Source organism: Cucurbita maxima, unplaced genomic scaffold (assembly GCF_002738345.1).
Source record: "Cucurbita maxima cultivar Rimu unplaced genomic scaffold, Cmax_1.0 Cma_Scf00001, whole genome shotgun sequence".
Lineage (NCBI taxonomy): Eukaryota > Viridiplantae > Streptophyta > Magnoliopsida > Cucurbitales > Cucurbitaceae > Cucurbita > Cucurbita maxima.
Window position 1 is genome coordinate 736,010 of NW_019272017.1, and position 12,216 is coordinate 748,225.

Consider the following 12,216-nt stretch of genomic DNA (forward strand, 5'->3'; position numbering starts at 1 on the left):
GCCCAACATTCTTGCTAGCACACCGCCTAGTATCCACCCCCTTCAAGCCTCATGCCCTTCTCTCATCAATGTGGGACTGCTCAATCCACCCCCTTCAGAGCTCAGCGTTCTTGCTCGCACACTGCCTTGCGTTCCCCCCTTCGGGGCTCAGCCTCTTTGCTAGCACATAGTCCAGTGTCTGGCTCTAATACCATTTGTAATGGTCCAAGCTTACCACCAGCATATTGTCCTCTCTAGGCTTTTTCTCTCGAGCTTTCCCTCAAGGTTTTTAAAACGTGTCTACTATGAGGAGGTTTCAACATCATTTATAAAGAATGTTTCGAATCCACATGGGACCTTATGTTACACCAAATGAGTTGAACAAAAAAGTCAGCTACAAATAGGAATCTTGAAGAAAAAACATGTTTTGGGCGGCTAAGAAAAAGAACCAAGTGAGGCCACAGCCCAATCCGACAACCTCAAATCTGTCCCAACCCTATACAATAATAGCAGCAAAGGTTTTGGTTTGCTGTCACTCTTCTGGTTCTGGCTGTGCCTGCCTGGCTGCCATCCTCCATTATCATCTTCTTCACTCTTCTGGCAATGATTTTCTTGTCTTAGTTAAGTCACTCAGATAATCTGAAGAACAATGCAGAGTTACTGGAAACATTATGTTTTCCTCATTATACTAGAGTGAAAAAGATACATGTTCTTCTTATAATCAGCCCCAAAATGGAGAAAGAAAAAAAAATTAACAAATAGAATATTATACAATGAAATGAATACGAACATATCTTACTGATCCGATCATCAGATTGTTATTGATCTTTCTGAAGATCGATCGACACCCTGCTGAAACTTCAGGGCTTTTCTTGAACTAGAATAGTCTCTTTACTAATAACTTAAGCTATAATTTCTGTAATCAAATATTGAATGAAATGTGATCAACTTGATATTGTTAGCATAAAGTAGGGAAAGGATTTGGCCAGTTTTTGCTTATGCCACTATCTGCTCCTGCTCTGCATACAACTGCTGCTCCATCCAGGATGGGAGCATCTCGCTGATTTCTCTTTTGAGGTTGTATTGCCGCTTCTTCGGACCGAACTGCTCGAAGCTGTCGGAGGGAACGTCTTTAACCAAGGAGTTAACCCAAGAGACATCGGGCTCCCCTGCGGATGGTTCAAAGGTTGTGGGACCTCCTATGCCATTGTTTCGGATCGCAAACGAAGCAGATTTCTGGAGTTTGTTGAGATTGTTGCTGTGTACTCCCCAGTCTAGTTTGCCATCGGGTGAATTCCAACCTGAGAGATGGGAAGACATTGTAGCTGCAGAGTTTGCAGCTGTGGTAAACCCGGGAAGACGAGGCACTGCAGCTCGATCTATGAAACTTTGGCTTCGTTTTGCAAAGGCAGCAGACCTTGAGTTCATCACAGCAGCTGCCACTGCACTTGATGAATCAAAGCCAAAAGAGGAGGGCTTCTTTACAGGTGAGGATGCTAAGTTAGCCGGGTAGCTTGCACGGAGTTGGTTCATATTTTGGCGCATCTGCATCCCGGTCGGAGATTGAACCTGAGAAGTTTTTAGCGAGCCACCCTGCAACTGAGACAACAAGGAAGAATCTAATGATCCAAACATGTCATCATGGTTTGACGGCTTCAACTCGGCACTCCTGCTTACATCTCCACTCCAGTAATTAGGAGTGGAAAGTCGAGATATCTCGTCGATCAACTGCTGCTGATGTTGTAGCTGGCTCGCGTTCTTTTCCAACCCGAGCAATTCCATCTCAAAATCCAAATCTCTTGCACTCAAGGTGGTCTTTAACCGACTACCAGAGAGTTGCAGAGCAGGAGGGGTAAGGTTAATCTTGTTCTGCCACAAGTTTCCATTCGTAGGGGAAGACACTGATGCTAAGGGAGACATGGGAGGTGTTGAAGTTGTCGGTAATGACAACGATGACGAACCAAGAGTCAATGTGCTCATGGTAGACATATCCGCTGCGCTGCTCGAAAGAGATCTGGGTGAAGGCATGCCTGAGCCTGTTGAAGCATATACAGGGCGCAAATCTTCGGGTTTGTGAGCAAAGAAGCAAACTTTCCTGTTGCAGCCAGTCTCATCCTTGCAGAGTCGGGTTCGGTATTGAGCAGGGTGAAGCCAGGACTCGAAGACACCATGTGCATACTCACAGGAATCCCCCTTTGGGCAAGCCCCCTTACGGAATTCAGGGCACGGAACGCAGCTATATGGGTACTTCTTGGGGTCTCTACGCCTAGCATTCTCACCAGGATGAACAAAAGGACACTCGGTCCAATCGTGCGAATATGCCCTCGAACAAGGTTTCACTTTGAAGGTATACATCCTGAAATCATCGGTACCGTACATCCCGCTGTTGATATCAGGCAGCGATACATCGACCGGATACTCTTTCTTGTCACTTCCTTCTTTTGCAGACGGGGAAGCTATAATCTTCTGCTGGTCTTCTTCAAGGTAAAGGCTCAAATCACCTTCCCCAGCCATACCATCTCCTCTCAACAACATCTCCATAGCCTTTCTTCCTGAATTACTCACCATCCTACAAGCTGAAACAATCAAATCAACAGGCTTTCTCCCATTAGCATCGACACAATCAACATTGGCCGATCCATTGAGCAAGAGCTTGATGGTCTCAAGGGAAGAACCAGAGCCACCAGCAGTGGCACAGTGAAGAGCAGTGACCATATCTGAACCACAAGCCCTGTTGACATCAACCTTGCCTGTCCCAATTAAGTGCTTGACAACCTTGGAGCTTCCAAACATGGCAGCAATCATCAATGGAGTTCTTTTTTCAAAAGCCATCTTCTTTGATCCAATTCCTCTGCCATACCAGCAGCTTGGTTCATCAACATCCAAACCATTTTCTTCAACCTCTCTCTTGAACCCTTCTACATCACCAGAAGCCGATAGTTCAAGCAAAATTGAACTCGCAGAGAAGAAAGAACCATCGTTAAGCTTCTGAAACTTGGCGTCCATGGCCGAATTCGAGGAAGCAACTTTATTCTTTGAGCCACTACACATCCAATTCCTGCAAGATTTAAACCCCCAAAGCTAAGAAACCTATACAAATCACGCGTTTGAAAGATGGGTTTTCAAAGAAAAAATCATTTCATAAACGCAATCGAACTTTATTTGAAAATTTCCTCGCATATTCCAGAGAAAAACGAAGTTTCAAGCAATTAATTCCACTGACATGTCGTTTTTAAACAACTTCTAGACAGACCCAGAAGAAGAACAAGATGGAAAACAGTCAAAACACGAAAATCCAGAACAGAAACTCAAAAATTAACAAAACCCACATGGAAAACACAAAAAAAACAAGCCAGAAGAACAGATCGATTCAAGATAAAAATCGAAACGACATTCCTACCTGAAGTAAATTGAGCCAAAGAACAGCTGGAATGGTTGAAATTACTGAGCGCAAAAGGGGAAAAGAGGGAAATCGGGAAGGCCTCGAATCGAGGAGGGAGTTTGAGGAGCTAAGAATGGAGGAAACGGGGGTTTTATCCAGACGATTACGAGCACAAAAGGGTAAAGAAAGAAGGAAAGTGGTAGGAAGGTGGGACTTTTCTTCGTAGCGGCTTCACCGCAACAGTCAAAGTCAAAGCAGAGTGAAATGCAGGCCCCACTTTGGCTATCCAAATTCGACCCAAAGCGTGGTTCCTTCGTCCCACCAAGAAATCCAAATGAAACCCAAATGAAATGGGAAATGAAGTTGAAATTGGACTGAGATGGAAAGCAATCAGATCCTTTTGTTTTTTTCTATGAACTGCAAAGAGATTCGTTGACGCGCCAGAGTGGCGTGGTGTTCAGTGATTTGAGTGGCTGACAGAATATATCCGACTCCGCCTTCCACTGATTGGATTTTGTCTTTTTCTTTCAAAATTAGGAGCGTCGTTTTTCTTTTCTTTTCTTTTTTTCATTTTTTTCTTGGGATTAGAGCACTATCATTATGATTCTTTTAACCTTTTCCTATGCTAAGAATAAATTAAATTTTTTAAAACATGTCCTTAGACAGAGATCCAAACTCTTATAAATAATTGTTTCGTTTTCTTTTCTCAACCATACACTCTCCTTCAGGGCGCAACGTTATCGCTAGCACTTGTTCTCCTCTCCCGTCGATGTGGGGTCTCACAGTCCACATCGATTAGAGAGAATAATGAAACATTGTTTATAAGAGTGTGTAAACCTCTTCCTAATACGTTTTAAAAACCCAAAAAATACAATATCTACTAGCAGTAGACTTTCCCTAACACACTTTGGACTACATTTTTTGAATTTTTTAGGAGAGACAGAGTATATTAACATCGCAAGCTTTGTTGCTAAACCATTTAGAAGCCGGTGAATTAACTTGTAATTTAACCTAAAAATTTTCAAAAATATAATCCAACTCTACCTCGACCTATTAAACATAAGTGATGTGTTTTAGAATAGGAATATGGGAAAATGGGTTCATTCATCTACAAGCACGTAGCCTTCTTAAGCTATTGGGCCTGGGTTTATTTGTAGCCTTAAAAATATAATGGGCCTGGGCTTAAAGTAGGAGCCCAGTATAAACTTCTTGGGTTTAGCCTTTCTTAAGCTATTGGGCCTGGGTTTATTTGTAGCCTTAAAAGTATAATGTAGGAGCCCAGTATCAACTTCTTAGGTTTAGCTTTTTTATTTTTAGTGAAATAAGTAGATTCTTTTTGTATGGCTGATTTAAATTTTAAATTTTAAAATTCAAAACGAGGTAGTATAATAGAGTAATATGTTACATGTAAGTCCCATTTATGCTATATTATATATACAAACATGGTATAATTAAATATATATATATATATATATATATATATTGATATTTGAGTATAGGATAATAAGGACATTTGTAGAATGTTAATTTTAATAATTGTTATTTAAGTAAAAGATTAGAAGAATCCAAGCATTAATCAAGTTGGATGGGTAATTAAGGAAGTTGGTTTGGCCCAATTTTGATTTGGAGCCAACTAAATCAGACCAACCCATTATCCATCTTAATTTCTATTTTTTTTTTTTTAGAAAAATATTTATTTATTTATTTATATTTTACTATTACCCATTACAAAAATATTAGCTCCAAAATTAAAATGAAAATGAAATTCTACGACTTAAAAATTAAAAAAAACCAAGAATTAATTTATTTTAAATTGCTGAAGGTTTCATTTTAGAATAAAAAGAGTTTTCTGGTAAAATTAGTAAAAAAATGTAATTAATTAGAACAACACGCTCATTTTATCGATTTAAATATAAACTTAGTAATTTAGCTCGTAAGTAAGTTGTAACATTATTGTCATCCCCATAAATACCAACTTGAATCTCTCTCTTTTTTTATAGTGCATTTCTTAAACATGTGCCAATTTGTTTTTTTTTTTTTCTTTTGTTTTAGGTACCACTCGTAAGATGTCAATTAATTTTTGAAATTTTATTAAATAATGATAACGGTTCTGATTGATCCACATCTCATGATATTAATATTTGACTTTGACAAGAACCCTTCATTTGTTTTTGTGTTTACAATCGTTTCAAGAAGAGAAAATCAAGAAAAAAAAGTAAGTAGGAATCTTCTTTACCCCTAAAGCTATCAACTTCTAAATGTGAGATCTCACGTCGGTTGGAGAAGAGAATAAAACATTCTTTACAAGGGTGTGAAAACAATCTTTTTAGTAGATGCATTTTAAAAGACCTTCAGAGAAACTCCGAAGAAAAAGCCTAAAGAGGACAATATTTGCTAGCGGTGAGGCTTTGACTGTTACAATTAGTATAAGAGTCGGATACTAGGTAGTGTGCTAGCGAATACTCTAGTCCCCAAGGAGATGAATTGTAAGATCCCACCTGTATTAGAGATAAAACCACCCCTAAAATCATTGACAGGAAGCCCGAATAACTCAAAAGGTAAAACTCAAAAAAGATAAGGTTGAGTTGCTACATAAAATATAAATAAAGAGACTATAATACCCTTAAAACAGACCATATCAACAATTTTTTTTTGTAATTTTATAAATTTATATATTATATATATATTAAACATCAAGCAGTCCAACTTTATACAAACTCATTGAATAAATTACTTCTATCTACATGTCTCTACACGGCCGATTTAAATCGAATCATTTATAATAATTACAAAAAAAAAAAACATTGTATTGACGATAATTATTTGCTCTATTTAAGTGGCAAGCTTATTATAACAATCGTCCGAGTAGAATGCAACAAGTAATGTCGATAGACCAACTTTAAATTACTCAAATTTAACAAATTTTTAGATATCGACTCTCACTTCAAGAACAAAGTAGAGTGCGAATAAACTCTTATTAAAAAATTAAAATTAAAATTAAAATTAAATAACGATATAAAATATGTATAAGGTAACTCAAATTGGTAGTTACTTGCAAAATTAAAATAACCTATCCAATTAGAAATAACACTAAAAATACATTTACTCGAAAGTTAACCCTTCCAACAAAAAAGAAAAAAAAAATCTTCCTATTTCTCTCTTAAAAATATTTAATACTCAATTATAGTTTATTATATATATCATATTTTACATTTTATTATAGAATAAATATCTCGATATTTGTCTTTTTATCATAGATATCTTTTCATTTATTATTCTTTCCATATTTTTGTAATTTATTTAATTATAAATAAGACAACTTTCCCACCATTTAGGTGTAACGGATTAAGTAAATATTCACACTTCCAACAAAAACTCCACCAATTTATAGTCTTATTCCAAAATTCAAACATAACTATCATTTTCTCTCTGAAAAAAATAATAAAAATAAAATAAAATTCTTACGCCACTTCTCTAGCTAACTCCTACTTAATTATATTTTTAGAATAAATTATTTTATAATTGAAATCTTATAAGATTTTTCTTTTTTTTTGACACAATAGCAAATTATATCCTTTCATGAATATAAAGTAAAGCCACGTAATATTGACGTTAATTAGAAGTAAAATTAAGCATTAATTTGGATTTTTCATACACGAGAATAATAATTGTGGAATTTATGCCATTTAAATAAATAAAAAAACAAATTTTCTTTTCTTGTCTTTTTTTTTCCCTTTGAAAGGTTGTCATCTTTTTATTTCAAGAAAATCAAATATTTAATTAAATAAAAATTATTGTAGACCTGCCCATCCTCTACAATTTTCACATAGGTGAGGCAAGGACAATCTGGTCCACCTCTCTCAATTGATGGTTTAAATCTTCATCCCTATAAATATTCGAATATTTATTCTCAATTTATCATTATTTTTTCTTTGTTTAAATATTAATTAAATCAAATAATTTTGAGTAACAACCAATATTAATCTGTATATTAATTATCCTAACTTTTATAAGTAACAACAATATTGTTCTTATTCTAATTCAATTAAATCATTTTATTAATTTACAATTTTTTTTCTTTTGTTATTTTTGGAAAAATTTAAATTTGAAATCAAAAGAAACGGCGCCATGTGTGGACCCTACCATCCAAAGGCACGAGTTATAAATGTCTTAATTCAGTTTTTTTAATTCTGGTATTTAAATTCTATTTCTTATTTTATTTTAGTCAATGCAATTATTTCGCATTAATAAATTCATTTTAATTATTTCATCTCCCCCTTTGTAAAATTACAATTAAAAAAATTTTAAAATAAATAAATCTCCCAACACAACTTGTTTATTTAATTTTTATATTTAAAAAATTATTAATATCCCTTATAATTGTAGTTATTAGGTCTCTATAATCTAAAAAAAAAATAATAGTTGAAAATGTTAATCTGCATTTAATAAATCTCTTTTAATTTTATCAAATAATGTACGTATAATCTACACCGCATTAATCTATCTATCATGTAGTTCTTAAATAATATAGCCAACGTGTTGCATATGCTGAAGCGAATTAAATAAAAAAAATTAAAATTTTGTAATTCAAAGACTAAATAAAAATCTATTTTGTTTTCGGAGTTTAATTATTTTCAATTTAATTAAATTTTAAAAGACTTTTACAACATCCATACGGTAGCGACTACAGTTTAGTCTAATTATATTTTAGAAGTTGGATCGTTACGTATATCATTTACTATAATATAATAATAATAATAATAACAACAACAACAACGCATACGTTTTTAAATAACATTTTCGTTATTTCGATTATTTTATTAAAAATGTTATGAACATTGAATTAGTATAAGTTATTCAATATCTTATTCTATTTTTTTATTATTATTATTGGTATTATAAAATAAAAACGACGAAATATAAAATGGAAAAATGGAAAAAGTAAAATAAAAATACTTTATTTTATATATAAATCTAGAATAATGGACAGTTCCGTGTTGCGTCGAAATTGATACAAATACTTTAAAAAAATAAATAAATAAAAGACCATACTAATCCAAAGTTATATCCATATTTATTAATGTTTAAAAGAATATGAAATTTTCTTTGCTGCGTGTCGGCCATGTCACTTTCATTTGCCACATCAACCACTCACTTTTGCAAAATCCCCAAACTACCCTCCAAAACCAATATATTTAAATTTGTTCAAATATATACTTGAAAAGCATACGAGAGATAAAGAATTACAAAATCTTTTTCATTAATTTTTTTCTGGACGTTTAGATCAACGTTTAGCCAAACAACGGTGAGTTTGACATTTAAAACTTCGTCTAGATGTATAGATCCAATGTCCCATAATATTCACGTTTTCGGATTCGATCCATTTATACACTCTATCTAAAACCGAGACTTAAGTCCTCACTTTTCTTTTTTTACTTTATTAATCTTTGATGACAATTTTTTAGAGTTTGAACTTTCAATTTTGAAGATCTAGAAGGTGTGACGGAGGCGTAATTAACTTTCCAATCCATTTTTTAAAATTTAAAATGCAAAATAAGGAGCACATGTCTCATTTTGGTAGCCCTCCACTTTTATTTCTTTTTTATATCTCTGGAACGTATAAAGCTTGCACAAAAAGCAGCTTTTTATTTATGAGAATTACCACTAAAGAAAGAAGAAAATGTGATTAACCTAATCACCTGTGCCTAAATTAACATCCTTCAATATAAGTATATCCAAATATTATTAAACTCAAAAATATATTTTAATAACAAAAATTTAACAAACCCAAATAGAATCTATTAAAAAAAAAAGATTTTTTTTTTTTTTTCTTAAGCCTAGTTTGTATTTGTGTGTGTGTGTGTGTGTGTATGTATTATATATCTATAGGTAAGTGATTCATCGTACTTGGTTGTGTTTTTTAAAAAAGAAAAGGTATAGGGGTTTGGATTTAAAAATTTTGATTTTTATAAATAGAGACAACCTTGGAATCTGGAAAGCCTCCTTGGGCGTGATGACTACTCTCGACCATGACTGGCCCGAACCCATTGTCCGTGTCCAATCCCTGTCCGAAAGCGGCTGCCCCCTCCTTCCCAGCCGCTACATCAAGCCACCCACGGACCGCCCCTCAGCCTCCGCCGTTACCACCGCCCTCAACATCCCTATCATCGACGTCCACGCTTTCAATCTCGACCAGCCAGAGCTTCGAGCCACCGTTCTTGCCCAAGTCTCCGATGCCTGCCGCAACTGGGGGTTCTTCCAAATTGTCAACCACGGCATCCGGCCGGAGCTTCTCGACGACGTCCGCCGTGCCTGGTATGATTTCTTCCACTTGCCGGTGGAGAGTAAACAGGGCTATGCCAACAATCCTAGGACTTATGAAGGGTATGGTAGCCGGCTTGGCGTTCAAAAAGGAGCTATTCTTGATTGGAGCGACTACTTTTTTCTTCACTATCTTCCTCCTCGCCTCAAAGACCACAATAAGTGGCCCGCTCAGCCTCTGAGCCTCGGGTAACCATCCAACCTAACTCAACCCGACCCGTGCATTCCATTTTTTATATTATTAACAAAAACAAAATTAGAGGAATTTAAAAGGGATTGTTGTGTTTGAATAATGCAGAGATTTGATTGAGGAGTATGGGGAAGAAGTGGTGAAGTTAGGGGCAAGATTGTTGAAGCTTTTATCACTCAACTTGGGGCTTCATCAAGCCTATCTTCAAAATGCATTTGGAGGAGAAGATGTTGGAGCATGTTTGAGAGTCAATTATTACCCAAAATGCCCCCAGCCCGAGCTCACGTTGGGGCTGTCCTCGCACTCCGACCCCGGTGGATTAACGCTACTCTTGCCCGACGATCGAGTTGCTGGACTTCAAGTTCGAAAGGACGATAATTGGATCACTGTCAAGCCAGCCCGCCATGCTATTATAGTCAACGTGGGCGATCAAGTTCAGGTTTGTTTTCTCAATCATTAGTTCAATAAATAAACGTGCCTCAAAAGGAAACGTTTCTCAAACTCCTCTATGCCTATCTCCACATAGAGGGGTCTTGTTTTGCTCGACCATTTCTTTAAAATGTGTGTTTTTATGGGTCAGGTTTTAAGTAACACAATATACAAAAGCGTGGAGCACAGAGTGATCGTGAACTCGGATAAGGAACGAGTTTCGTTGGCCTTCTTTTACAACCCGAAAAGCAACATTCCGATAGGACCGATAAAAGAGCTAGTCACACCGGATAAACCTGCGCTTTATTCCCCAATGACATTCGATGAATATAGGGTTTACATTAGGATGAGAGGTCCTCGGGGCAAATCTCAAGTAGAATCATTAAAGTCGCCAAAATAATTATAATTATGAGTGGTTTGTACAAATTATAAATTAAAATTTTAATCAATAAAAATAATTATAAATCATATACGTTTTTGTTTCGAATCTTTGTCACGTCGTCAAACAACCTCTATATATATATATAAATCAAACATGATGTTTCTGTATAAATGAAATAAAACACTCAGCATGTTCATCACATGAACCAAGATGTCCTGCCATGCATACTCGAGCCTTACTCAAGCTCAACTAGCTCACTCGACTCCATTGAGTAACTCAACATTCATATTTAGCCTGCTCAAAACTTTCTAACACTTACGTCGAGAACATCTTTACCTAGACGCTGAGTGTTCAACCCTTGACCATTTTTATACAAGGCATCGAACTATTGCAATGCTCCTCGACCATTTTTATCCAAAAGCAAATAGAAAATAATGAATTTTAGTAAATTCTGAAATTACTACGGACCAATCATTTCGCCACAAAATCAAGAACAGAAATTGCTCAAATTTTAAAAGAAATATTATTATAAAATCCACCAAATATATAAGAAAATAATTTAGCACGTGCTCGATTGCCTTTTGAATTTTTGTTTTTAAATTATATATTTTATACTAAAATGATAATTGGGTAATAATTAATGTCCCTTTGGTGGAAAATGAGACAAATATAAAATAATAATTTCAGATTACATCATGATTCATGGAATAGTTTATTTGCTTTGAAATTTCGTACCATTTTTATATAAATATATTATCCTAACGGCCATTGGGTGGCTTTCATAATTGGAAATATTTTTTTATTTTTAAAAATATTATTTATGAAAATTACTTTTATTGTTGAATTTGAATTTCATCTAAAATGAGAATCGATATTTTTTACAATTGTCATATATATTATCGACCGAAAAGAATCTCATAAATTAATCAAACGTGCAATCGACGAGTTAGAACATTTTGATATAAAGATTGATAACAATACACTTTATACGGTGAAAATTGAAAGGTAATATGAAACGAGTGACAAAAGAATAAGTATTAAAGGTCCTTTCAATCCAATCAAGAATAGAAAAGTGTCCCTTCGAGGATTAGTACCCAAACAAATGACGATGATTAATGCACCCATTAGTGACTTAGATATTAAATAAACTTTATTAACGTTATATGATTAAATGCTCGAAACTAATCTTCTATTTTTCCTAGTGTTTCTGTCACAATATGTCTCTATCCCGATGTTCCTCGCGCAACACCGAGACATCGTCCACCCGTCTCTAATCGTCTTTGAAGATAGCTAATGGTGGGATATGTTTGATGATAAGAGTTGGGGAATACAATTCCATCCATAGGCCGGAAAGAGGGAACACAGTGCTTAAAACCCACGTGCACAGCAGACATTTAAAAAAAAACATAAATAAATAAATAAATAAAGCAGCACGTGCAGTATATTATGGAAAATTCAATATTATGTCTTATAGGCTATTAATTAAAAAAAAAAAAAAAAAAAAAAAAAAAAAAAAAAAAAAAAAAAAAAAAA

The 12,216-nt window shown here is 34.8% G+C and overlaps 2 protein-coding genes across 2 annotated transcripts; one reads left to right on the forward strand and one right to left on the reverse strand.

Moving 5' to 3' along the window:
• Positions 1 to 639: 639 nt before the first annotated feature.
• On the reverse strand, positions 640 to 3,572 carry LOC111490802 (zinc finger CCCH domain-containing protein 29-like). Its single transcript, XM_023139416.1, has 2 exons — positions 3,380 to 3,572; positions 640 to 3,037 (listed from the first exon to the last, which is right to left on the reverse strand). The coding sequence occupies exon 2, from the start codon at positions 3,028 to 3,030 to the stop codon at positions 976 to 978; it is 2,055 nt and encodes a 684-aa protein (XP_022995184.1). The 5' UTR covers positions 3,031 to 3,037; positions 3,380 to 3,572; the 3' UTR covers positions 640 to 975.
• A 5,701-nt stretch (positions 3,573 to 9,273) lies between these two features.
• Positions 9,274 to 10,769, forward strand: LOC111491364 (probable 2-oxoglutarate-dependent dioxygenase At5g05600). Its single transcript, XM_023140273.1, has 3 exons — positions 9,274 to 9,871; positions 9,981 to 10,311; positions 10,453 to 10,769. The coding sequence occupies exons 1-3, from the start codon at positions 9,375 to 9,377 to the stop codon at positions 10,699 to 10,701; spliced, it is 1,077 nt and encodes a 358-aa protein (XP_022996041.1). The 5' UTR covers positions 9,274 to 9,374; the 3' UTR covers positions 10,702 to 10,769.
• Positions 10,770 to 12,216: the final 1,447 nt, after the last annotated feature.